The sequence below is a fragment of the Prionailurus bengalensis genome, chromosome D3, assembly GCF_016509475.1.
Source record: "Prionailurus bengalensis isolate Pbe53 chromosome D3, Fcat_Pben_1.1_paternal_pri, whole genome shotgun sequence".
NCBI classification, from domain to species: Eukaryota; Metazoa; Chordata; class Mammalia; order Carnivora; family Felidae; genus Prionailurus; species Prionailurus bengalensis.
The window spans coordinates 57,157,161-57,184,952 of NC_057356.1; the positions used below are offsets into that span (position 1 = coordinate 57,157,161).

Consider the following 27,792-nt stretch of genomic DNA (forward strand, 5'->3'; position numbering starts at 1 on the left):
ATTTTTTTTTTTTTTTTACCTAACCCTGCCCAAAGAAAATCTTACCCAAAGGAAAGGTTAATATTACTTAATCCAAGTATTTGCCTTCTCAGCATCAAAATGATTTTAAAAATTTAAATTTGTGTTATTACCCAATTGGGAGAGCATCTGCAGTACTTTGAATGGGCACCTGAACCAATGGGCTCCTTTTCCTAAATAACAGTAACATTCAGCAAACTTTTACTATGTGTTACACACTACGCTAGGCACTTTATGTGTAATTTACATTTAATACCTAATTTAATCCAAGGAATGTGAGGTATCATTATTACCTTCATTTGGCAGTTTAACAAATTGGCATCAAAAGGGTTAATTGCCCACAGTGAAATATCCAGGAAGGGATCAGCCAGGATTTGAATCCAAAGTCCAACACCCAAGCTTCCTTCTTAATAACTGGACTATGCCTCTTATGACTATGTTATAAATGAAAGAGAATGTTACCTTTGGAAAAGATCAAGGAGCAACTCAATCAAAATATTTTAAAATGTTAGCAGCATTATTCACAACAGCAAAAGGTAGAAACAACCCAAGTATCCACGGACAGATAAATGAACAAAATGTGGTACATCAATACAAATGGAATATTATTCAGCCTTAAAAAGAAAGGATCCTGGGGCGCCTGGATGGCTCAGTCAGTTAAGCAGCCGACTTCAGGTCATGATCTCGCGGTTCACCCGCGTTGGGCCCTGTGCTGATAGCTCAGAGCCTGGAGCCTGCTTCAGATTCTGTGTCTCCCTCTCTCTCTCTGTCCCTCCCCTGCTCAAGCTGTGTCTCTGTGTCAAAAACAAATAAACATTAAAAAAAAATTTTAAGAAAGAAAGAAAGAGAAAGAAAGAAAAGGAAAAGACAAGACAAGACAAGACAAGACAAGAAAAAAGAAAAGAAAGAAGAAAGGACATCCTGACACAGGCTACAACATGAATGAACCTAGAGGATATTACGCTAAGTGAAACAAGTCAGTCACAAAAAGACAAATACTATATGGTCCCGCTATATGAAGTACCTAGAATAGTTAAATTCAGAGACAGAGAGTACAATGGTTATTGCCAGGGGCTGGGGGAAGAAAGGCATAGAGAGTTACTGTTTAATAGGTATAGAGTTCCAGCTTTGTAAGATGAAAAGTTCCAGTTTTGGAAATGGATCGTGATGATGGTTTCATAACAGTGTGAATGTACTTAATACCAATAAACCAAACACTTAGAAATGGTTAAAATGGTAAATTCTGTTATGTGTACTTTACTATGCAAATTAAAAAATGTGTATTTTACAGTATTTTTTAAATCCATGGGCTACCATCTCTTAAAATTAATGCAGAAAAGTTACTACAATATACATTAAAGCAAAAATTCACAAGATTTCAAACTGCAGTTCCCAGTGTATTCCAAAAACAAACCATACCAGGAGCGTGGATTTGGTATGGGGTACAAACATCAAGACATTATTTTCATTTTGTTTCCCTTGTGGAATCCAGGCTAAAATATGAGACATACCTAGAAACTGCTGTAATGTATACTCTTTTCCAAGTTTTCAGTGAAAAAATTTACTTTCATTTAAAGCTAGGTGTACCTTTATGTAGAGCAAATTAAACTAAAGGAACTAATCAAAACAAGCAATTCCAGAAGAAAATTACAAAAATGACTTTCAAGTGAATTTTGATAATTTGAAAATAACAGGGCCATAAATTTTTATTAAGGCATACAAAATTAACAGAAAGAGCAACAAACCATTTCATAATTCCTTAAAGAAAAACTGTTGGCAATAAGGCTTAAAACCGAGTCTGATCTAGTCACTTCCTTTATTTCTACTGTCACAAGGTTCCTTATTTTCCAAATCTTCCATTCAATTTAAATAGTGTCCCATGCTGGGCACAGATCAAAAATAACCTTTCCTATTCAATCAAGAGCTTGTAAGCTCTATATAACCTGGTACGTGGTAGGTCACATCACTAAAAATGTAAGTTCTCTTTCTTTATTCCTTCTCTCCGACGATGTATCACACAAACACTAGAAACAATGGAAACAATCTTAAATACAATATTATGTCCCAGTGTATCTGTATGTGTCTGTACTGCTATATTTGCACCAATAAAGTATAAGCAATTAAGGACCGGTCAATATTTATATTGTGAGGAACCATTTTCTTATATCTCACCTGTCTGAACTATAAATTTTAAGCTACTATGGGTATTAAGTATAGCCCCTTTTCCTCGGACCTTGTATGTAAACAGGTACATCAAAACAAACAAATAAAAATAATAAAATCTGGCTAATATGTGAGGACATAATATTACCTAAAATGTTAAGCATATCCCCTAAAGGGCAATAGAAGTTCAGTTCATCACACAAGTAAGAAAGAGTTACATAATTCACATAATTCAAATAAAAAAAAGATCAACTACAAGGCTTCAAAAAGAAGAGTCTGGGCTATTAGATAAACAATATGAAACAAACTTAATTAGTCAAAGTACTACATAAATTCCACCTAGTTTCACTAATTCATAATCAGTTCAGAATTCAGTTTTACTTATTCATAATCAGGAACCAACAACATTACTTATTTTCTTACACTGTACAAAGCATATACCTATTCATTTTGACATAATACAGAATATTATAATTTAATCACCCATGTTTTTACAGGGACTGAAATTTAAAATCACAGATAATAATGCCAATAAATACAACAAATAGCTAAAATTTTACTGTGTTACCTATTAACACAAGAACACTCTTTACAGAGGAAGCCCTATAAATGGGAGAAGCAGCAAGAAAACTGAATAAATGGGTGTCTGGTGACTCAGTGGGTGGAGCATCAGACTTGGCTTCGCCTCAAGTCATTCCCAGGGTCGTGGGATCACGTGGGGCATTACACTGAGCACGAAGCCTGCTTAAGATTCTCTCTCCGTTTGCCCCTCCCCTGCTCTCATATTCTTTCTCTAAACAAAATAACTGAATACACACACACACACACACACACACACACACACACACACACACCAATGAGCATTACTATAGGTCTTACAGAAAGAAATCAGAAGAAAAGCCATTACCTTGAAATAAAATTCTATTAAAGACTTACTACTGACTGTTGGACAGCCTCATTTATTTCCCTGGTAAACTGATTATCACTACAGACTAGAAGAGATGCTCATATAGATAAATAGTTGGTTATATGGCAGAAACTAATTTTCTTTGTCACAGAAACTGTATAATCCACAGGTGATTCCTGAATGGATTCTATCTGTCCCAGACAGGACCACGGAGTTCAGTCAGCTGCAGCTGGCTGCTTAACAGCTGAGGTGGGTGAAAAACGAGGTGGATAAAGCCAGCGTATTCCTGTACCATTGCCACAGTGCCTCAGATTTTTGGCAGCCCACCCTTTGCTTTAAAATCCTTCAAAGATTTTCTATTATTCTCCAGATAATATTTTAAATCCTTAATATGAACCAAAGGCCCAAAAATGTCTGTCTCTGCGTCTATACTACTCTCTTCATGCCCAATACAATGCCTCCTCTAACTTCCCCAACTCCTACCCATCCTTTAGACCTCAGTTAATAAGTTCTTCTGGTTTCCCTTGACCACCTAGTACACACAGGTCAGGCAACCCTGATATGCTCTCGGAGCACCCCATACTTTACTTTGAACACTTAATCCCAACAATATCATTTTTATTTAATCTAATGCTTCCCAACAAAACTAAGTTCCATTGAAAGCAACAACTGTCACTCTCATCTACCAATCTATGGAATCAAGCCCAGCAGTCGATTCAAAATTTGTTCAGCTATTTACTAAATAACTTTGGCCTAGACCTGTGCCTTTAATTATCTGTTCTACTAAGTTGGCTCCTGGTCTTTACCTTGCCCAACATAACAGAAGATGGGAACAAGGATATAATTAAATCACACTGCTCTCATAAACCTCAACTTCAAATTCAGATTATGAAAGACAAACTTTCTTACAGATCTAGCTAATCTTGCTTATTTTCAATGTATTGAATTCAAATATTTTTATCTCCCCCTCCATTCTAGAGTTCTCACAAATCAATAACCTATAGAAAAATGGGCTAGTATGAATGGAAAGGTCAAAGAAACACAAATACTAAGCAATTAAAACCAACATCATTTTCCACCTATTAAAATGACCAAGATGGAAGTCTGACACTAAAGTTGGCAAAAGCATGAGTAAGATTATCACCTTTAGACAACTTCAGACATTGGTGGTTAATAAATAAATTAGTGCAACCTCTCAGAAAAATCATTTGGCAGTATCGATGAAAAATGTAAACACACAATCCCCTGACCCTGCAAATTTCATGTCTAGGAATTTACCCTATGGATATATTCTCATAAATGCACGCAGAAATAATTAAGGACACTCATGACAACAACAAGAAAAAGATAACTAAATAAATCATGGTATATCCATATAATCCAATATTCTACAACTGTTCAAAAATGAGATATTTACATACTGATATGCAAAATTATCTCAAACAGACATCTCAGACGTAGTGTTAAGTTATACATATTCACACAAACACAAACACACAACAGACAGACCTACTTTGAGGGAAGACCAAGAAGTAATTTGGGGAGGCGTGTGTGTCAAGAGTTACCAACAACTCGGGGAGCCTGGGTGGCTCAGTCGGTTAAGTGTCCGACTTCGGCTCAGGTCATGATCTCACGGTCCGTGAGTTCAAGCCCCGCGTCGGGCTCTGTGCTGACAGCTCAGAGCCTGGAGCCTGCTTCAGATTCTGTGTCTCCCTCTCTCTCTGACCCTCCCCCATTCATGGTGTGTCTCTCTCTGTCTCAAAAATAAATAAACATTAAAAAATTAAGAAAAAAAAAGAGTTACCAACAACTCACGTGTTGGTATATTAAACAATTAACTTGAACCTACATGCTGAAAACGCCTTTTGGGTAGTGCTGACTCAGTGCTCATCCACCAATATGACTTTGTCCTGTAGGTGTATTTATCAATGGTCTCTCCTATTTCAATGTTTGGTAAAAACAAACAAACAAACAAACAGGCACACCTCCACCTACACCCAAACAAATGGACATCTTTCCCAGTCTAATAGGTTAAAATCAATTCAAGTTCCTGAAGTAACTTTAAATTTTTTTATTTTGATATATGCAACAAATGACATTTTAAATCTTAAAAAGAACAAACTTCATCCTGAACCATCAGATCATTATAAAGGACACTGTCAAATGGAAGAGTTCTGTTAGAATACACACTATATGGTTTGTTCACATTATGCCACTACAGTAGGATGGAGACTAAAAATTTTTTGCTCCTGGGGCGCCTGGGTGGCTCAGTCGGTTGGGCGTCTGACTTCGGCTCAGGTCACAATCTCACGGTCCGTGAGTTCGAGCCCCGCGTCGAGCTCTGGGCTGATGGCTCAGAGCCTGGGGCCTGCTTCTGATTCTGTGTCTCCCTCTCTCTCTCTGCCCCTCCCCTGTTCATGCTCTGTCTCTCTCTGTCTCAAAAATAAATAAACGTTAAAAAAAAAAAATTTTTTTTTTAATTTTTTTGCTCCTTTAAGAATAACGTTTTAAAAATAATATTGTGGAATTCTCACAGCCACTGGAAAACAATACGGGGGTATTTACCCAAAGAAAACAAAAGCACTAATTCAAAAAGATCTATGCACCCCTATGTTTATTGCAGCATTATTTACAATAGCCAAGATATGGGAGCAACCCAAGTGTTCACTGGTGGATGAGTGGATAAAGATGATGGATACACTATGGAGTATTATTCAGCCATAAAAAAGGATAAAATCTTGCCATTCACAACACAGATGGACCCAGAGAGTATAATCCTAAATTAAATAAGTCAGAGAAAGAAAAATACCATATGATTTCACTCATATATGGAATTTAAGAAACAAAGAAAAAAAGAGACAAACACAAAACCAAACTTATAAATACAGAGAACAAACTGATGATTGCCAAGGGGAAGAGAGTGGGTGGGTAGATGAAATAGATAAAAGGGATTAAGAGTACACTTATTTCGATGAGCACAGAGAAATATATAGAATTACTGAATCATCAGACTGTAAACCTGAAACACTGTATGTTAATTATATTTGTATTAAAAAATATATGCATTGACTATTTCCTTATAACTAGGCAGTGATATTTGGTATTTTCAATATTCAATGATTTTATAATTTTATTAGCCAAATCTATTTCCTACAAGACCTCTTGGACCTTATTTAGAAAATCTTCGCACAGTGCAAGACTAGAAACAACTATAAACATGTTTTCCTTACAGGATTCCACAGTTGATTTTTTTTTCAGTGTTATATCTTTAACTTTACGTATGGTATCAAGTAGAAACCTAAGAATCATTTAATATTCTAGCCTTTTCCGCATGAATTTAAAGTGCTTACTTTACCAAATTAATGATTACCAAATTACTACATAAAGTGGGTTTCCTCATAAATCTCTGGTCTGTTCCTTCCATATATATTTTTATTTCTGTTATCAACATCATACTCTTCTACCTTCAGTGCCTTCAGTCTGTGCACAATACCTCCATTACTGTTTTCCCTTCAAAACTGTCAAAATTCACAAAACAAAAATTAAAAATGGCCTTGGCTGTTCCTCCACATTTACTTTTCCCAATGACCTCTAGATTTAGGGTCTTTTTTTTTTTTTAAACCTTTTTATGTTTATTCATTTTTGAAAGACAGAGGGAGACAGAGCACAAGCAGGGGTGGGGTGGAGAGAGGGGGACACAGAATCTGAAGCAGGCTCCAGGCTCCAAGCTGTCAGCACAGAGCCCGGTACAGGGCTTGAACTCACGAATGGCAAGCTCATGACCTGAGCCGAAGTCAGATGCTCAACCAACTGAGCAACCCAGGTGCCCCTAGATTTAGAGGTCTTATAAAAGACCTTGCCTTGTAAAATGTCTTGTAAAAGAACACATTTCTTATAAACTGCCCTGAACTTATAAATTAATTTGGGGATAACTGGCCTCTTTGCAATACATTTTTACTTAGCAATTTACATACTACTGTGCTGTTTTAAATTTTACAAGTGTGTATTTTAAAACAATAAAAAGTAGAACTGTTTAGCAGTTATATTAAAATAAGCTTATTAAAATACTAATATCAGATGCAAACCAGAAAGTATCTTATAATATCTCGGACAAGAAAATACTAGTAAAAATACCAGTAAAACTGATGTGCCCCAGTTCCAATATAAAGACCAGTTTTGTAGGGAACATCTGCTTCCAGGAAGATAAGAGCAGATGTAGTTTTCCCTATTTTTCTTGGAAAGTACAACTATAAATCCTGGGCATTATAAATAAAACAAATATAAGAACAAAAAAGGCAGCAGACAGGCTAGGGACCTTGTAACCCAAAGAACAATACAAAATGAGCTCTCGGGGTTTTCTTTTTGCCTTTATCTCAGATTGGGAGTTGAAAAAGTCAGCAACCCAGAAATCCTAACAGGTGCAGACATAAAGAGTTCCAACACAAACCTTCTCATTCCAGCCAAAGGACCAAGAAAAGGACAGCCTAGAAAGACAGAAAACTTTTAGACAATAACCAATCTACTCCAGCCAAACATGACAGGGGAAAACCAAAAACACAAAACAGTGCCCCACTCACATCCATATCAGCAAAGGCTAAGTAGGAAACCAAGCTGTGATATAGAGACTAACACCTCTCAAGAGTGGTGTCAGAGAAGGCAAAGTTAGAAAGACCTGGACTTCCACCCTTACCCAGCGGTTAGAAGGCACTCCCCCTGGGATGTGCCAGTGAAGAGTCAGGATTTTCACCATGGCCCAGCAATACTAACACCACACATTCCTAACCCCTTACTCTGTGGTGTCTGCCAAACTCACTTGCACTCAGCAGTAACAAAGAGTACCTAACCTTCCCCTGATGGGTTAATATCATAGAAATCCAGATAAAACAGGATTAAATAAAGTCCAGAGTTTCAAAACATAATACATACAAAAAATTATGAATCGGGGCACCTGAGTGGCTCAGTCGGTTAAGTGTCTGACTCTTGATTTTGGCCTAGGTCATGATCTCACACTTGTGAGATCCAGCCCTGAGTTGGGCTCCAAGTTGGGCATGGAGCCTGTTTGAGATTCTCCCTCTCTCCCTCTCTCTCCCCTTCCTCCACTCCTCCCATTTGCACAGGCACGCGCTCTCTCTCAAAAAGAAAAGTATGAATCAATCAAATATCACTCATTATACCAAGAACCAGGGGGATGTGAAACTGAATGAAAAAGGTCAATCAATAGATGCTAACGCCACAATGACAAAGGTATGAGAATTATTTTAAGGTATCCATCATAAGAACACTTCAATTAACATATGCAAATAAACTGAAAAGATATCGTACCAAAATTTGTGGGATAAAGCGGAAGCAGGGCTGAGAAACTTTTAGCACTAAATGCATATAATGGAAAAAATGAACAAGTCCCAAATCACTAATCTAAACTCTCACCTCAAAAACACAGAATAATAAGAGCAAAATTAACCCAAGGAAACAGAATGGGGAAATAAAAGTAAAAGCAGAAATTAATGAAACCGAAAAGAAAAATAGAGGGAAAAAAAATATCAGTGAAACAAAGAGCTATTTTCTCCACCAGTTTCATTGAGATTTAATTGACATATATCATTGTACATCAAGTTTAAGGTGTGTAGCACAATGGATGGACTTGTACTGTGAAATGCTTACTACAATAAGTTTTAACATCCATCATCACATACAGTTGCAAAAAAAATATTTTTTCTCCATAGGATGAGAACTCTTAGGATTTACTCTTAATAACTTTGGTTTATATAACACAGCAAGGTTAATTACACTCACCATGTTGTACATTATATCCCTAGTACTTATTTACCTTGTAACTGGAAGTTTGTACCTTTTGATCATCTCCTTACAATGCCCCTTCCCACATTCCCACCTCTGGTAACCACGCCCCGATTGATCTCTTTTTGCTGAATCTGGGTTTGTTAACGTATAAATAAGATCATATAGTATTTGTCTTTCTCTGACTTATCTCACTTAGCATAAAGCCCTCCAGGTCCATCCATGTTACAAGTGGCAGCATTTCCTCATTTTTTATGGATGAATAATATTCCATTGTGTATACATAAAACAATTTCTTTATCCATTCATCTGATGATAAACACTTAGGTAGTTTCCTTGTCTTGGCGATTGTAAATAATGCTGATATTATTAACATGGGGGTGCAGACAGCTTTTCAAGTTGGCATTTTCATTTCCTTTGGATATATTCCAGAAGGGGAACTGCTGTGTCATATGGCAGTTTTATTTTTTAAGTTTTAAATCTATTTTAATTCCAATTTTAATTTTCTTTCAAAAAAAATTTTTAACGTTTATTTTTGAGAAAAAGAAAGTGCACGCAGGAAAGGGGCAGAGAGAGAGGGAGACACAGAATCTGAAGCAGACTCCAGGCTCTGAGCTGTCAGGACAAAGCCCGATGAGGGACTTGAACTCATGAGTGGTGAGATAATGACCTGAGCTGAAGTCAGGTGCTTAACCAACTGAGCCACCCAGGCACCCCTCTAATTTTAATTATTTAATTTATTTTTAATTACATAGTAACTGTACCAGATTATAATCCCACCAACAGGGCACAAGGGTTCCCTTTCCTCCACATCCTCTCCATCATTTCTCTCTTTTTGATGATGGACATTCTAACAAGTGTAAGGTGATATCTCATTGTGGTTTTGAGTTGCATTTCCCTAATGATTAGTAATGTTGAGCATCAAAGAGCTGCTTCCTTGAAAATATGAATTCAAAAGATAAACTTCTACCAAGAATGACAAGGAAAAAAGGGAAAACACAAATTTTCAATACGAGGATTACCACTGGTATTGAAAGGACAATTAGGATAATAAGGGCAAACAATGAAAAACCCCGGACACACAAATTTGACACTTAGAAAAAATGGACTATAGTTCCTCAAGAAAAACACAAACCACTGCAAACTCACCAAATATATGAATATACAGAAAATATACAGAAAACCAAATATATGAATATACAGAAAATATACAGAAAACCTAAACAGCCCTGTAACAATTAATAAAATTGAATATGCAATTTTTAAACTCCCAAAAAAGAACTTTCCAGATCCAGATAGTTTCTGCCAAATAATTCTACCAAGCATTTAAAGAAATATTTTAAAAATTCTACACCTCTTCCAGAAAACAGGGGAACAAACCTCAATTCATTTTATGAAGTCAGTGCTACTCTGATTTCAAAACAAGACACACATGTGCATGCGCGCGCACGCGTGCACACACACACACACACACACACACACACACTATAGACCAACAGTCCTCCTGAATACAGATGTAAATACCCTTAACAAAATTAAGCAAACAGAATTCAGCTATATATATGTAAAGAATTAACAACCACAAACAAGTGGGATCTATTGTAGGGATGCACAGCTGGTTCAAGATTTGAAAACTGATCAACATAATACACCATATTAACAGGCTAAAGAAAAAAATCACATGATCAAATGGATGCAAAAAGGCTTTTGACAAATTTCATCAACATTTTATTTTAGTATCTCTCAAAAATCAGGAACAGAGAGGAAGTTCCTCAACTTGATACAGAATCTAAAAATAAAACTACAGCTAACACTATATGTAATGGTGAAAACACTGCTTACCCACTAAGGAAAAAGACAAGGATGTCCACTCATCATTCTTATTCAACACTGTGCCTGACATGCCAGCAAGTTCAATAAGGTAAGAAAAAGAAAAAAACCACAGAGGTCAAAGATGAAAAAATAAAACCATACCCATTTGCAGATGACATGACTGTCTACACAGAAAATCCCAAGGAAACCTACCAAAAAACTCCTACAACTAATAAGTATGTTCAGCAAGGTCACACAAAACAAGATAAATACTTTTTTTAAAGCTTATTTATTTTTGGAAAAGAGAAAGAGTGCACACGCAAGTGGGGTAGGGTCAGAGAAATAGAGAATCCCAAGCAGGCTCTGCACAGATAGTAAAGAAAGGGGAAGATATGCCATGTTTATAGACTGGAAGACTCAGAGTAATAAAGGTCAATTCTCCTTACACTGGTATACAAGATTAAAGAACCCTTATCAAAATCCCATCAAAATAATTTTTATTGATATAGACAAGAATATTTTAAAGTCTATATAGAAGAACAAAGGAACTAGAATAGCTAAAATAATTTTGAAAAATATAGAAGAAATAAGTTTACTCAATTTCAAGATTTATTACATAGTTATAATAAAGACTATGTGTAGTATTTATTGGTACAGGGAAAGACACATGGATCAATAGAATAGAGAACCCAGAAAAAGATACATACAAATAAGCCCAAATCAATTTTAACAAAGATGCAGAAGTAATTCAATGAAAGAAAGACAGCCTTTGAACAAACTGTACTGGAGATTCTGAACATCCACATACAAAAACTGAACCTTGACCTAAATTTCACCCCTTCCACAAAAATCGACTGAAAAGGCATCATGGACTTAAATGTAAAACTATATAAACACTTTAGAACAAAATGTAGAAGAAATCTTCAAAATACAGGGCCAAGCAAAACTCTTAAACTTGTTATCAAAAGCAAAATTCAGGGGCGTCTGGATGGCTCAGCTCGTTAAGCATCTGACTTGGTTTCAGTTTTGGTCATGATCTCATGGTTTGTGGGTTTGAGACCCACATGGGGCTCTGTGGTGACAGCGTGGAGCCTGCTTGAGATTCTCTGTCTCCCTCTCTCTGCCCCTTCCCTGCTGAAAAAAGGTCTAGGATGGATGATGATGCCAGTTGCAAAACAATGTGAAAATACACAGTGCCACTGAACTGCACATTTAAAAAATGGTTAAAATGGTAAATGTATATTATATATAACCTACCGCACAAAACAACAAGAAAAAACATTAAAACATTAAATTTTATGTTACATATACTTTACCACAATAAAGAAATGTGCACGTGTGTGCACACACACAGAATCATGCACTCAAGGGTCAAGATACAACAAAATTAGTAGCGTGCGCTGCTTTGATAAGCAGTCAGGAATGTGATATATTTTTCAGCTGTGAATGTCATGTGAAAGGTACAATGAATTTCAGTAGAATGGTCCTTCTACCTTTATTAATATTTAGGCACTAACCGTTTTCATCCACACCTGCTTTTTACACTGACGTCAACACAGTCAAAAGGGGGAAAATATCTTAGAAGTATTACAAAAATAATTTTTACCTTGTGGACTCATACATTCCCTAAAAAGGTCTTGGTGATTCACTGACCACACTTTAAGAACCACTACCCTAAGAACTGATACAAATATGGGAAAAGCAGAACAGTATGACAGACTGAAAATGGTGGAAATTTTCCAAGTTTTCTCATTAAGGGAAATATTCACAACTGGAATTCATTATTTGTCTTAAAATGTTGGAAGTTCCTAAGTCAGGCACTATCTTTAAAAGAAACTGTTTAAAAGCAAAACATTCTTTAATACTCCTTCCAAGATCTAAAAATCTCAGATTCTACACACTTTCCAACATTCATTCAGTAACTCATCACGTATTTTACTTCATGCTAGATTCTGAGGCAACAAAGAAATAGGCTCAGTCCTCTAGCAATAGGAAACTCAACACAGAACCATTAAAATACAGTACAATAAGTAGTATAAGAATAGCAGTAGCAAGTACTTGATGTCAGAGTTGGGAGACCCAACAAATTTGAAGAGAAGACCACTGAAATGGGAGTGTGGAGAGCAGAAAGAAAAAGAATGAAGAAAAATGAACAGAACTTTAGGGTTCTGTGGCACACCATCAATACAACAAACATACACATTACAAGAATCCCAGAAAGGAGGAGGGTGCATAAAGAATATCTAAAGAAACAATGGCCAAAAATGTCCCCAAATCTAGGAAAGACATGAATCTACAAATCCAAGGATCTCAATGAACTCTAAGTAGGATAAACTCAAAGAGACTCACACTGAGACACAGAATCAAACTTTAGGACAAAGAATTATGAAAACAGCAAGAAATGACTCACTTTCACGCACAAAAGAGACTCAATAAGACTGAGTAACAAGGACAGCCAACTTATCAGAAACTATGGAGGCCAAAAGATGCCAATACTGAAAGAAATCTGGCAAAACTATCTTTCAATACAAAGGAGAAAATAAGACATATTAACCTAAACAAAAGCTGAGGAATTTTGTCACTAGCAGATCTGTCCTACAAGAAATGGTAAAGAGACTCCGGCAGGCTGAAATGAAAGGATGTTAGATAGTAACTAGAAGACATATAAATAAAGATCATCAGTAAAGGTAACTATATAATTAAATATAAAAGCCAGTATTAATTGATGTTTTAATCTGTAACCCTCTTTTTGTTTCCTATATGACTTAAAAGACAAATATATAAAACAGCAATTTTAAGTCTTTTAATGGGCACACAATTTACAAAGATGTAACTTGTGACAGTAATAACAAAGGGGGGGGGAGAGCTCTATAGGAACAGTTTTTGTATGGTATTGAAGAAAAGTTAGTATCAATTCAAACTAGATTATTATAAATTTAGGATGTTAACTGGAATTTTGATTCCCAAAAAAGGATTAGGGACTATAAATGGACAATTAACTCTTCCTGGGGACTAGGGGAAGCTGCAGAGAGGAGTAGGTAGACACCAGAGCTTAGAGGCTAGGAGACAGAGTAGAAATAGAAACAGAGTATATAGGGGCGCCTGGGTGGCGCAGTCGGTTAAGCATCCGACTTCAGCCAGGTCACAATCTCGCGGTCCGTGAGTTCGAGCCCCGCGTCGGGCTCTGGGCTGATGGCTCAGAGCCTGGAGCCTGTTTCTGATCCTGTGTCTCCCTCTCTCTCTGCCCCTCCCCCGTTCATGCTCTGTCTCTCTCTGTCCCAAAAATAAATAAACGTTGAAAAAAAAAAATTTATAAAAAAAAAAAAAAAAAAAGAAACAGAGTATATAAAAGCACAGAGACACATAAAAGTGCAAGGTGTTTATATGACTTTTTTCTTTTAGGAAATTACATAACAAAATTAACCACATTAAAGTATCTAATTCAGCAGCAGTTAGTGCATTCATAAAGTTCCACAACCATCACCTATACAGTATTTAGTTCCAAAACATTTTTGTCATGCCCCCAGATGACCTCATACCCATTAAAGTCATCCATTTTCCATTCCTCCCCTCCTCCCAGCTCCTGACAACCACTTTCTATCTCTGTGGATTTATCTCTTCTGAATATTTCATATGAATACAATCATAAAATGTTACCTTTTGTCTCTGGTTTCTTTCACTTCACATGTTTTTGAGGTTCATTCACACTGTGGCAGAATTAGCCCTTCATTCCTTTTTATTTACTGGCTGAATACTATCCTACTGCATGAATTCCACTGCACCATATAAATTCATTCATCCGTTGATGGACATTCAGGTTGTTCCACCTTTTAGTACTCTGAATATCACTGCTATAAGCAGTCTTGTAAAATATATGTTTGAATCCTTGAATATTTCAACTCTTTGAACACATACCTAAAAGTGGAATTACTGGGTCATATGGTAATTCTATGCCAACACTGGTAAGGAGGACAAGCAGATGGCTGAAGAGACTAAACACAAGGAAATTAGATGGGAGGCTATTGCAAGGGTGTTAGTGAAAGATGAGGACTTGGGCAGTAGAGATAGTGCTAAAATAGCAACAAAATAGCTCAAGGTGAGGCACGTATGGAAAGGGGCCAAGCCAAACTTAAAGTTCTGAGCTTAGGCAACTGGTGGACAGTAATGTCTTTCACTGGAACAGGAAAGCCCCCCCCCCAAAAACAAAACAAAACAAAACCAAAAAAACAGTGGGATGAGAGTGGGGAAAGATGACATAAAGGGTTGTTTTGTGCAAGGTGAGTTTGTAGTGCTCAGAAATACCATTCAGTAACATTGAAACAGGGGCTAAAAAAAGGGATTACTAACTGTGATCAGCATATTGATGTTTCTACCATCACTTAACATCTAAAGCACCAAATTATAAACACATAAAATGAAATTATTTTTAGTCATGAAGAGTTTTCTATGTGCTATATGTTAGTTATAGCATATCAACTGCTTTTTAAAAATTCTCAAACAGGGACTTATTTGGATTAAATCCACAATTAATATAGTTGATTTACTAACGAAATCGTAGTAAATCCAGATAAAGCTGCTATGTTATAAGGGTTCTCCAGAGAAACATAACCAATAAAATATGTGTGTATATACATATAAAGAGATTACAATATTAAAAGGAAGTAGCTTATAAGATTATAGACGCTGACAAGTCCCAAGATCTGCAGCTAGGTCCCGTGGGTCCCATCTGCAAGCAGCTCCAGACCCAGGAAGAGTCTATGTTTCAGTGTGAGTCCAAAGGCAAGAAAGAACAGTCAGGCAGGAAGAGTTCCCTCTTACTTACAGGAAGGTCAGCCTTTTTTAATTCAGGCCTCCAACTGACAGAGGTCAACTCACATTAAAGGAGGGCAATCTGCTTTACTCAGTCTATACATTCAAATGTTAAATTTCCAGAAATTACTTCACAAACATACTGTATGACCCAATATCTAGCTGCCTCGTGGCCCAGTCGGCATGCCACATAAAATTAACCATCATTAAGTGCTGTTAAAGATAATAATTCATGATACTCTGCTAAGAAAACTGAATTTTCTGATAAGCAAAATATGGTCCTTGACTACCCAAATAAATTGCAGTTATTTTAAAAAGTAATATATAAAACAGAATACAGTACACAGTACGATTTGCACAAATACTAATGAAACAAACACTGTTGAGTAGATGAGGATTTTAAGTCACGCTCTTGAAGCCGAATGATGTTCCCTGAGCTAGACCAAAGCATGCCATCACAAAAATCAACTAAGGCAAGCCATCTTCTCAATTTACAAAAAATATTTTTTCAGTTTTAAGTCTTTCTGTGTAATGTGGCTTAATCCTTTGACACATCCTTCTGTTAGTCTGTACTAGAATTAAACAAGATACATTTAGCACAAAGTTATTCTAAAGTTAAGGGTGCACTGCACAATAGTCTTTACAAAGCTTTATAAATATCAGGAACTGATACATAAACAAGCTTGAGAACCACTTATTTAAAGAATTACAATAAATACATTTAGAGTAAGACAGCATGATTCTCAGCCTAAGATGATTTACCATTAAAAAGATGTGAATTCTCTTTAAGCTAATATATAAACTGAAAAGGTCATGATCTCACAGTTTGTGAGTTCGAGCCCCGCACCAGGCTCTGTGCTGACCTGTAGTCTGGAGCCTGCTTCAGATTCTGTCTCTCTCTCTCTCTCTCTGCCCTTCCTCCACTCATGCTCGCTCTCTCTCTCTCTCTCTCTCTCTCTCAAAAATAAATAAACATTTTAAAAAAATGGTACAATACACTAATGCCTAACCATTTCTATCATGGTCTCTCTCTCTTTTTTTTTTTTTTTAATGAAATTACTCTTTAAAAAAAATTTTTTTAAACATTTATTCATATTTTGAGAGACAGAGCATGGGGGGGGGGGTAGGGGCAGAGAGAGAGGGAGACAGAATCCCAAGAAGGCTCCAGGCTCTGAACTGACAGCACAGAGCCCGACCGCGGGGCTCGAACTCACAGACCATGAGATCATGACCTGAGCCGAAGTCGGACGCTTAACTGACTGAGCCAACCAGGGGGCCCCTCTATTATGGTCTCTTAAGTCAGCTGAAACCATTAAGAAAAACACTAGAATATTTAGTAACAAAAATTAATATATAAATATTAATATTAAAAACAGACCCATCCTATATGTTCATCAATAAAGAAACAGTTATAAATTTTGGTGCGTCCAAAAAACAGAATACAATGCAGTAATTTTTTTTTAAGGAAGCAACACCATTTTTATCAATATGCAACTATCTGAAAGATATATTAAAAGGAAGAAAAGCAAAGCAAAGCAAAGTCTACATGTTGGTCTATGTAATACTCTACCATTTGTCTAAACAAGAAAGAAAAAATTATATATATGACTGTATATACATAGAAAATTCTGGAAAAATATATAAACTGTTAAATTGATTCTAGGTGGGGAAAATCTGTGGGTAAAGAAGAGAAGAATAATGGGAAGGAGTCTTACTCCTCTTTATAACCTTTTTTCGCTTTTGAATTTTACATTATGTGCATGTTATTACTAAGATATATCTGTGTATTTTTTAATACACCTGGAAAGTCCAAGCATCTAATGTAAGCACAGTAAAATTTTTACTTAATTTCTCAGTTATTAAAGAAGGGACTAAGGAAAAATTATAAAAAGAAGATTATAGGTACCTGAGAGCAGACAAGAGTTATGCTACAGAACCAAAAATGACCAAATGACCTAGAAGACAGCAAGGTAACTAAATAATTCATTATAATCCTCCTAACACATTTTATAAACATAAAAATTTCAAATATCTTAGGGGCACATGGGTGGCTCAATCCGTTAAGTGTCCAACTCTTGATTGCAGTTCAGGTCATGATCTCACAATTTGTGAGATCAAGCCCCGAGTCCAGCTCCATACTGAGCATGGAGCCTGCTTGAGATTCTCTCTCTCTCAAAATAAATAAACATTAAAAAATATGTATCTTAGGGGTGCTTGGGTGGCTCAGTCGGTTAAGTGTCCAACTTCAGCTCAGGTCACGATCTCATGGTTTGTGACTTCTAGCCCCGTGTCGGGCTCTGTGCTGACAGCTCAAAGCCTGGAGCCCACTTCAGATTCTGTGTCTCCCTCTGTTTGCCCCTCCACTGCTTGCACTTACTCTCACATTGTCTCAAAAATAAATAAACATTAAAAAAATTAAAAAAAAAAAAAGACATACAAAGATTTGCAAAAATGTAAATCACTCCAATCCTTAATATTTTTAGGAAATCGTTATCTTTTACTAAATGTTATTTTACATTAACATGAAATCAATTTGGGGCATCTGGGTGGCTCAGTCGGTTAGGTGTCCAACTTCAGCTCAGGTCATGATCTCACAGTTCATAAGTTCGAGCCCTGTGTCGGGCTCTGTGCTGACATCTCAGAGCCTGGAGCCTGCTTCGTATTCTGTGTGTGTGTGTGTGTGTCTCTCTGCCCTTCCCTTCCCCTCTTTCAAAAATAAAAAAACATTTAAAAAAAATGTAAAAATGGGCAAGAATCTGAACAAACATTTCTCCAAAGTCAACATACAAATAGCCTTAAGCACATGTAAATGTGCTCAATATCCTTAGCCATCAGGAAAATACATATGAAAACCACAATCACACTTTACAACCCAATAGGATGGCTACAAAAAAGACAGGTAATAAATACAAGTGCTGACAAAGGTGTAGAAAAATTGGATCCTCATACACTGCTGGTAGGAGTATATGAAGCAGTCACTGGAAAAGTCTGGCAGTTCCTCAGAAGGTTAAACATAGAGTTTCTGTATGACCTAGCAATTCCACCCATAGGTATATATTCAAAAAAAAATGAAAAAACATTCACACAAAAACCTGTATGCAAATGTTCATAGCAATATTACTCATAATAGCAAAAAACAGAAATAACCAAATGTCTTATCAACTGATGAATGGATAAATCCATATAATGGATTATTATTTGGCCATGAAAAGGAATTAAAAATGCTACAACACAGATGAGCCTGGAAAACATTATACTAATCAAAGAAAATCAAGCACAAAGGATGACATGTTGTATACTTCCACTATGTGAAATGCTAAGAATAGGCAAATCTATAGACAACACAAACTAATGGATGCCTAAGGCTAGGGAAAGTGGAGGGGTTTGGGGGATAATGGCTAAAAGGCATAGAGTTTCTTTCTGGGTGATGAAAATGTTTTAAAATTGACTATGGTGGTGGTTTCACAACTTTACAATACACTAAAAACCACTGAACTATACACTTTAAATGAGTGATTGTATGATACGTTAATTATATCTCAATAAAGCAGTTAGAAAACAACAAAATCCTTACGTTTTTTGGTTACACTCTATCACATTTCTCAGGGAAAATATGGCTACTTTATAGTCTTCATAAAGGCCTTGGCATATATACCTGCAAACAGAAATTCTTTTTTTGTCCCCACCCCAGAAATTCTTTAAAAGAGGCAAAAATAAGGAAGGTGGAACAAAAAAGGAAATCTTCATAACTGGATAATTACCATGTGTGACATTACCATTTTACCTGATTCTTATATTTTGAACAGTAATTTTTCCTACCCATGTCACATTTGTCTTCTTTAATCACTTCAAGAAACTAAAGAATGCCAAGCTTAATACAAAATGTTCTACTGATTTTACTTATTGATTTCTTTATTTCAAATTTGACCAATTCCTTTTATAAATATTTATTTTATAGAGATTATGTGAGGATTCACAATATCACAGTAAGATGGCTAAAACAATGCTGATATTCAGTTAACTATTCCCCTTATCATTATACTACAGGCCATGGAGGATCCTAAAGCTGATGAGGAGGGACGCTGCGGTGGCTCAGTCAGTTAAGAGTCCAACTTTGGTTCAGATCATGATTCCTCACTTCATCAGTTCGAGTCCCACGTCAGGCTCTGTGCTAACAGCTCAGAGCCAGGAGACTATTTTGAAATCTGTGTGTGTCTCTCTCTCTCTCTCTCTCTCTCTCTCTCTGCCCCTCCCCAACTTGCGCGCATGCGTGCGCACACAAACTCTCTCTCTCTCTCTCTCTCTCTCTCAAAAATAAACACTAAAAAAAATAAAGTTGATGAGCAAAACACTGGAAAGGTGGGGGAACACAAAGGCTCTACCCTACAAAAGTAGTCATGTCAAGGAAAGGAAACTTCTGGCAGATAATGCAAAACCAAACAAAACTGCAGCAGCAGCAGCATGATCATCACCACCATTACCATCATCACCATCATCACCCAACACCACTCGCCTCCTACAGTATCTATTTATATGCCTTCAATTTTTTTTTTAATTATAAATCGTTTAAACATATGGAAATAACCCCAAGCCCAGTTAATAACAAATCTTATCATTTTCCCCCAGGTATCAAATGATTAAAAAAAAATACGAAATGTAAGATACCACAGATCCATTTTCACTTCCTCTCTCCCTTATGGTAAGCACTATCTTGCAACGTGATGTTAATCATCACTATGCATGTTTTTCTAACTGTAACTACAGGTATCTGTGAACGAAGCAGAGTATTGTTCCTGCATGTTTTCAAACTTTACCAGATGGCATACTGGTCTGCACCTTGCTTTCTTAGCTCAACATTTTGCTTGTTTGTTGTTTTTTTAATTCAGTAATGTTGTTTCATGGAGCTCTAGTCTGTTCACGAAAACTGCTGGTAGGTATTATATTCCATTAATGTTTCAATATATTTGCCCACAGCTGTTTCTAATTTTGTTACTAAGAAGCTACAATAAACATGACTCCTTGAGGACATGTATTAGTTTCTAAGACACATTCCTAGAAGAACTGCTAGGTCAAAGGATATATACCTTCAACTTCATTAGGAAGTCATGGAGTTTATCTCCTTTTTACACTTCAACCAGTAGTGTAGGAGAGTTCCTGTTTCTCCCGGTCTTCACCAATTCTTTTTTTTTTTTTTTTTTCATTTTCACCAATTCTTGCAAACTGAAGGGTATAAAGTGGTACCTCATTGGTTTATTCTTTCCTGATCAGTAAGATTAAGTATCATTCATTGGCCTTTCAGGTTTCCGCTCATGGGACACCTTTAATAGTACTGCCATTTTTCTATTGCTTTGTGGTAGTTCTTAAGATAGTCTGGGTACCAATCCTTTATTGATTATGTGTTTCTGATACTCTTCCCTAACCCCAAAAAAGTATAAGCCTTTTGCTTATTTTGAAATAAGTAAAGTATAGGAGCAAAGACAACTACTTCCTTCTCAGAGTTCAGCTATTTTCCAAACCTTTTTATCTTATGTTTCTCAAACCTTTCTGGTCACTCACAGAAGATGAATTCCTCCCTGAGCACCAATACAGAGACACACATGAACTGAAAAACCTCACTCCCAGGTCCATTTCTCTTAAGAGATTAACCACAAGCAAATACACAAGAAAAGGACAGTTTGTTTCCATTCCCTATAGCCAATGCCACATTTTAGCTCTCATAGTAATACATCACATCATACAGCTTTCATATAGGTCAGTAAACAAGCATCCATTTTGATTAATAATGGCTGTTAAAACCCTTAATTAATAAACAACCAGCATATCGATACATGAGAATGTCTGAAGCAATAACGAGAAGCGCACATTCTTTCTACGCAATGAATTAAGAATTACGGTTAAAACCCAGACTCTAAGCAAATGATTTAGTCTCACTGACAATCAGTTCTTACAGATAAAGTCGCTCTGCAGAAGTGAAATGATTCTGAGTGTTTTAGCGAGAGCAGACTACTGCTCAAAAAAGTTAACTTCATTTACAGGACTGATGTTTTGCAAAACAAACATGCTGCCCTGAAAGTACATAATCATGGAGCAAGAAAAGACTTTAGGTGACTCAATGTACTCCCTCATTTTCAGGTGAGGCAACCGCAATCCAGAAATGAATAATAAATTCACCGAATGCTAGTCCTCTAAAATCTACAAATTCAGGGTTCCTTCACTGCATCAGGCATGGATGCAATTTCACATTCCCCAATTCTAAAATTCCGATTCCTCTATTAATTTTTCAAGACTGAGTTGATGTGTTGTTATAGAAATGATGGAATTAACTCCCATCCGCACGCCAATCTTTTCCTTTCCACTTCCCTTTTTTCACCCTTACCCTCCATTATAACCCACAGAATGAAAAAGATACCTGACTGCCTGAATTTCTGGCCCTAATTAGAGGCAGAGTCCCGAGTTCCTGGCTACGGCCTCTGTGTTAAATCAGAAGGAGTTGTGTTTTGTTTTGATCCTTCATTCCTTATGCAACAATACCTACTAACCGCAGGTTCTGCGAGAAGCGCAGTGCACGCCGCTCCTCCTAGCCGGCGGACCACCGACGCCAGGAAGCCGGGCACGCTGGGTAGGGCGGTGCCGGGCAGCGGGGAGCTGGGGTCGCTGGGGAAGTGGAGCTCGCGGGGAGGGGGGTCCCGGCGGCACCAGGGAACAGGCCGGGTGGCGGGGCGACTCACCTTTACGCAGCTCCCGCTCCCACACGGTGACGATGGGCCGGGAGTGCTTGCGGTGGTGGATGAGCCACAGGGACAAGGTCTGCACGCTCTGCTGCGAGTTGCTCAACTCCGACAGCTTCTTCTCCAGCGCCGCCTCAGAGAAGGCTGACATCCCTCCGACACCCCGTTCACGCCGTCCCACGCGGTGGGGCTGAGGGGAGGAGAGTTTCGCCGCCCGCGCCGCGGCCTCGCCCCCTCACCCCACCCTTCCCCACGCCCTCACCACTGCTGCCGCCACATCCAAGACCGGCCGCAAACCAGCAAGATGGCGTCCGGCCGGCAGTGACGTCACGGCCGACCCACGCCCCGCCCTCGGAAGAGGCGAGGCCAAGCGGCAGGTCCTCTGAGCGGAAGGGCGGGGCCAAAACTGGCGCACGGGAGGCATGTGGGGGCGTGCCGCTTGGGCCAGGCTGGGGCGGAGTGGGGTTTGCCCAGTCGGGAACCCTCGTAGGTTAAAACTGTCTGCCAAGGAAGGAATGATTAAAAATATCTACATAGGCGTGTGAATTGGCATAGCCAATTTGGAAGACTATTTGGTGTGATAATTACATTTTAAAATTACAATTTCCCTGTGACCCTGCACTTTCGCTAATTGCCCTCAGTGCTAGGGAAATCGCATGCTTGCCCAAGGAGCTGTATGCTAGTTTCTTGTCAGGCTTACTAACCCTAAAGAGATGGGACATTCACAACAGATAGATGGCTAAAAATTGTAATACTGCATATTACAGAGTACATGCAGCAGTTCAAAAGATCAATAAATCCCGTGGTGAATTGGAGGGTTTTTTTTTTTAAAGTTCCTGGGGGAAAATACAGTATAACATTTGTTTTTTTTAATATAAAAGTGTACCTTTTATATAAATTCATAAGTATGTAAATGCAGGGCAAAAAGTCTGGAAGAATATACACTACTTTAATAGTGGTGTCGGGGCGCCTGGGTGGCTTGGTCGGTTAAGGGTCCGAGTTCGGCTCAGGTCATGATCTCATGGTCTGTGAGTTCGAGCCCGCGTCCGGCTCTGTGCTGACAGCTCAGACCCTGGAGCCTGTTTCAGATTCTGTGTCTCCCTCTCTCTCTCTGTCCCTCCCCTGTTCATGCTCTGTCTCTCTCTGTCTCAAAAATAAATAAACGTTAAAAAAAAAAAAATTTTTTTAAATAGTGGTGTCAAAGGGAGGATCAGAATCGGAGTCCTTAAGCTATGTTTCTATTGGTTTTTTTACAAGAATGGTTTCACATATTCCTTGTATAATTAAAAACTAATTTCAGAAATCCCATAATTGGGGCGCCTGGGTGGCTCAGTTGGTTGAGTGTCCAACTTTGGCTCAGGTCATGATCTCACAGCTTGTGAGATCAAGCCCCTTGTCAGGTTCTGTGCTGACAGCTCAGAGCCTGGAGCCTGCTTCAGATTCTGTCTCCTTCTCTCTCTGCCCCTCCCCACTTGTGCTCTGTCTCTCTGTCTCTCAAAAATAAATAAATGTAAAAAAATTAAAAAAAAAGAAATCCCATAATTAATCTAGCATTTTGACATATGACAAATGACATGATGTGTGACAAATCCATACATTTTGACATAGTACTACAATAGTTCACAAAAGAAACAGGTACTGTCACATTCTAAACATTAATACAAACTTCTAGAAAGATACATTAAAAAACACAGGAATTCTTATCTTTTGAGAAGCAGTGTTCAAGAATTTTGCACCAACTGGGCATCAAATACGTTTTTTGTTTGTTTGATCGTAAGTATGGTTTATCTTTCCCATTAAAAAAAAATAGCATTTATTTTTGAGAGACAGAGACAGAGCACAAGTTGGGGAGGGACAGAGAGAGAGAGAGACACAGAATATGAGGCAGGCTCCAGTCTCTGAGCTGTCAGCACAGAGCCCAACGCGGGGCTCAAACCAGGAAGTGTGAGACCATGACCTGAACCGAAGTCATATGCTCAACCGACTAAGCCACCCAGGTGCCCCCTCCCCCCCATTTTTAATGTTACTACAGTTTGAGGTTCTGCCATACCTCAAAAGGTGAGATGACTTCTTTCTCTTCCTCTCACTCCTAGGTCTATTCCTGTCTCTACACTCTTGTCTTTCCCTATTGTACATCCTTTTGTTTTTCCAATCTACTTAGTCTAGTTTTTAGCCTTCACTTTGTTCAGGTTTAACTTATCTGTCTTCTGAGACCTCAGTGTATCTTCTACACTATTCTCATTCAGCCACCAGAATTCCTACATATCATCTCCCAAATTATGTCTTTACCTAAAATTCTGATTCTTCCCACTCCCTCCTTCTCTACCTCAATTCTACCTGAAATGTAAAGACCATCTTAAATTCCACCTTCTTTTCCTTCCCAGCCAGTTCAATGCATGTAAAAAGTTCCTTTACTGATTTGAATGCCTTCTTTAGCACTTACACTACTAATCTATGTTATGTATGCTTATATAGTTTATCTGTTCTCTCTCCAGTGAGATTTTGCTCTCAGTGACCCAGTAAAAGCACCAACTCTTCCGTCTGCCTTAGTCCTTGGTCTGATTTGGCTGTTCCTGCTCTGAACTTCTACAGTATTCTGTACATGTATGTGACATGGCTTTCCACACTAAGCTGTTAGTTCTATATTTACTGACATTGGTACTTATTGCTGTGTTTTAAAAATATTGGCTGTAACTGCATATGCCCTTAGATAATTATAACTTGTTTTCATAATATACTCTGACTATACTTCTTTAAAAAAAAAAAAACCTTCAAATTATGTCACTTTCTTTTTTTTTAAGTTTATTTATGTATTTTGAGAGAGATAGAGACAAGCAGGGGAGGGGCAGAGAGGAGGTGGTCAGAGGATCTGAAGCAGGCTCTGTGCTGGCAGCATAGAGCCCTATGTGGGGCTCAAACTCACAAGCAGAAAGATCATGACCTAAGCCAAAGTCATGCTTAACTGACTGAGCCACCCAGGCACCCCTCCTCTGACTATACTTCTTGATTTGTCTTTCCAAATACAGGCTCAAATTCAGAATAATGTTGGGACACCTGGGCGGCTCAATGGTTAAATATCCAATGGTTAAATATCCATGGGCTCAGGTCATGATCTTATGGTTTGTGAGTTGGAGCCCCACATTGGGCTCACTGCTCTCAGCGCAGAGCCTTCTTCAGATCCCTCCCCCATTTGCAGTCTCTCTCTCTCTCTCTCTCTCTCTCTCTCTCTCAAAATACATTTAAAAAAATTTTAAATCAGAATGATGCATTTTCCCCCCATAAATTATCTTTGGCTTGGGGCACCTGTGTGGCTCTAACCATTAAGCATCCGACTTTGGCTCAGGTCATGATCTCCCAGTTTGTGAGTTCAAGCCCCACATCAGGCTCTGTGCTGACAGCTTCAGATTCTGTGTCTCCCTCTCTCTGCCCTTCCCGCTCGTGCTCTGTCTCTCTCTTTCTCTCAAAAATGAATGAACTTTAAAAAAAAATTAAAGACAAAACTATCTTTGGCTTTCTTGGAATGGCCACTAAGTAACAAAGAGATGCGCTCCTTCAACTTAAAAAAAAAAAAAGATTGTTGCAAGAAGAGACTAGACCAATATCACTTATGAATATGGAAGCAAAAATCCTTAACAAAATACTAGCAAACCCAATCCATCATCCTATTAAAAGGATTATACATCATGACCAAGTGGGATTTATTCCAAGAATGCAAGGGTAGTTCAAATACAAAATCCAATCAATATTATACATCATATTAAAAGAACGAAGGTAGGGAACCTGGGTGACTTACTCGGTTAAGCATTTGACTTTGGCTCAGGTCATGATCTTGCAGTTTGTGGGTTTGAGCCCCTTGTCAGGCTCTGTGCTAATAGCTCAGAGCCTGGAGCCTGCTTCAGATTCTGTGTCTCCCTCTCTCTCTGCCCCTCTCCCCCCTCCCCATCTCTCTCTCTCTCAAAAATAAATAAACATTAAAAAATTTTTTTTAATTTAAAAGAATGAAGAAAAAAACACGTGATCATTTTAATTGGTGAAAAAACAAAAATTTTTGACAAAAATCCAGCATACTTTCATGATTAAAAAAAAAAACCTCATCAAAGCAGGAATAAAAGGGAACTTTCTGAACATAATATTATATAATAATAATACATATATAATGTTATATATATAGCATAATAAAATGTATGGGAAAACCCACAGCTAACATTATACTCAATGATGAAAGACTGAAAGCTTTCTTCCTAAGATCAGGAACAAGACAAGTATATAAATTTTTGCCACCTTCTATTCAACATTATACTAGACGTTCTAGCCATAGCAATTAGGCAATAAAGAGAAATACAAGGTATCCAAATTGTAAAAGAAGAGATAAAATTATTTCTATTTACAGAGGACATGATCTTACACATAAGAAAATCCTAAAAAAAAAACAAACAAACAAAAAACCTAAGGAATCCACAAAAGCACTGGAGCTAATAAATTAATTCATCGGGGGCGTCTGGGTGGCTCAGTCGGTTAAGCATCCAACTTCCACTCAGATGAAGATCTCATGGTTGGTGAGTTTGAGTCCTACATCGGGCTCCGTGTTGACAACGTGAAGCTGGGAGCCTGCCTTGGATTCTGTGTCTCCCTCTCTCTGTGCCCCTTCCCTGTTCATGCTCTGTCTCTCTTTCTCTCTCAAAAAGAAATAAACATTTTAAATAATTTTTAAATTAATTCAGCAAAAAAAACAGGACTAAGGTGAATACACAAAAATCAGTTGTAGTTCTATGTTCTATATACTAGCAATAAACAATCTGAAAATGAAATTAGTAAAATAATCCCACTTACAATAACATAAAAAATAATAAAACACAGGAATAAATTTAACCAAGGATATTTTCAGGTATACACTGAAAACTGCAAAAATATTTTTGAAAGAAATCAAAGAAGACCTAAATAAGTGGGTAGACATAACTTTTCCATGGATTAAAAGACATATGTTGTTAATATAACAATATTACATAAAACAATCTTCAAGTCCAATGCAATTCATGTTAAAACCCAGTGGCCTTTTGTGCAGAAATGGGAAAGCTGATTCTAAAATTCATGTGGAATTGCAAAGGAGACTGCATAACCAAAACAATCTTGAAAAAGCAAAGGAAAGTGAGTTTCAAAACTTACTACAAAGCTATAGAAATCAAAACAGCGTGGCATATTATTAAGTGAAAAAAAGGAATGAAGCAGCAATAAATGCTAGAAGATAGATGAACTTTAAAAGCATTATGTTAAATGAAAGAACTCATACACAAAAGGCACATACTGTATGATTTCATTTATATGGAATGTCAAGAATAGGTAAATCCAGAGCTAGAAAATGGTTGCCAGGGGCTGGGGGGGAGGGGAAACAAGGAAGTGACTGTTTAACGGAGTTGTTTTTTGCAGTGAAGAAAATGTTTTAGAACTAGATAGAAGTAATGGTTGCAGTGTGTTGTAGATGTACTAAATGCCACTAAAGTTTACACTTTAAAATGGTTAATTCTGGGATGCCCGGCTGGCTCAGTTGGAAGAGCATGCGAC

The 27,792-nt window shown here is 37.6% G+C and overlaps 1 protein-coding gene across 4 annotated transcripts in view; it reads right to left on the bottom strand.

Annotated features, from left to right (window-relative positions):
* RPRD1A (regulation of nuclear pre-mRNA domain containing 1A) overlaps positions 1–22,573 on the bottom strand; it is a 69,039-nt gene extending 46,466 nt beyond the window's left edge. The window contains exon 1 of one of the 4 annotated variants that reach the window (XM_043558614.1): positions 22,234–22,573. In XM_043558614.1, coding sequence (XP_043414549.1) covers positions 22,234–22,384 — 151 coding nt within the window. In that variant the 5' untranslated portion in view covers positions 22,385–22,573. The remainder of the gene's footprint in view (positions 1–22,233) is intronic. The other 3 variants (XM_043558613.1, XM_043558616.1, XM_043558615.1) reach the window with 3 other exon arrangements.
* Positions 22,574–27,792: the final 5,219 nt, after the last annotated feature.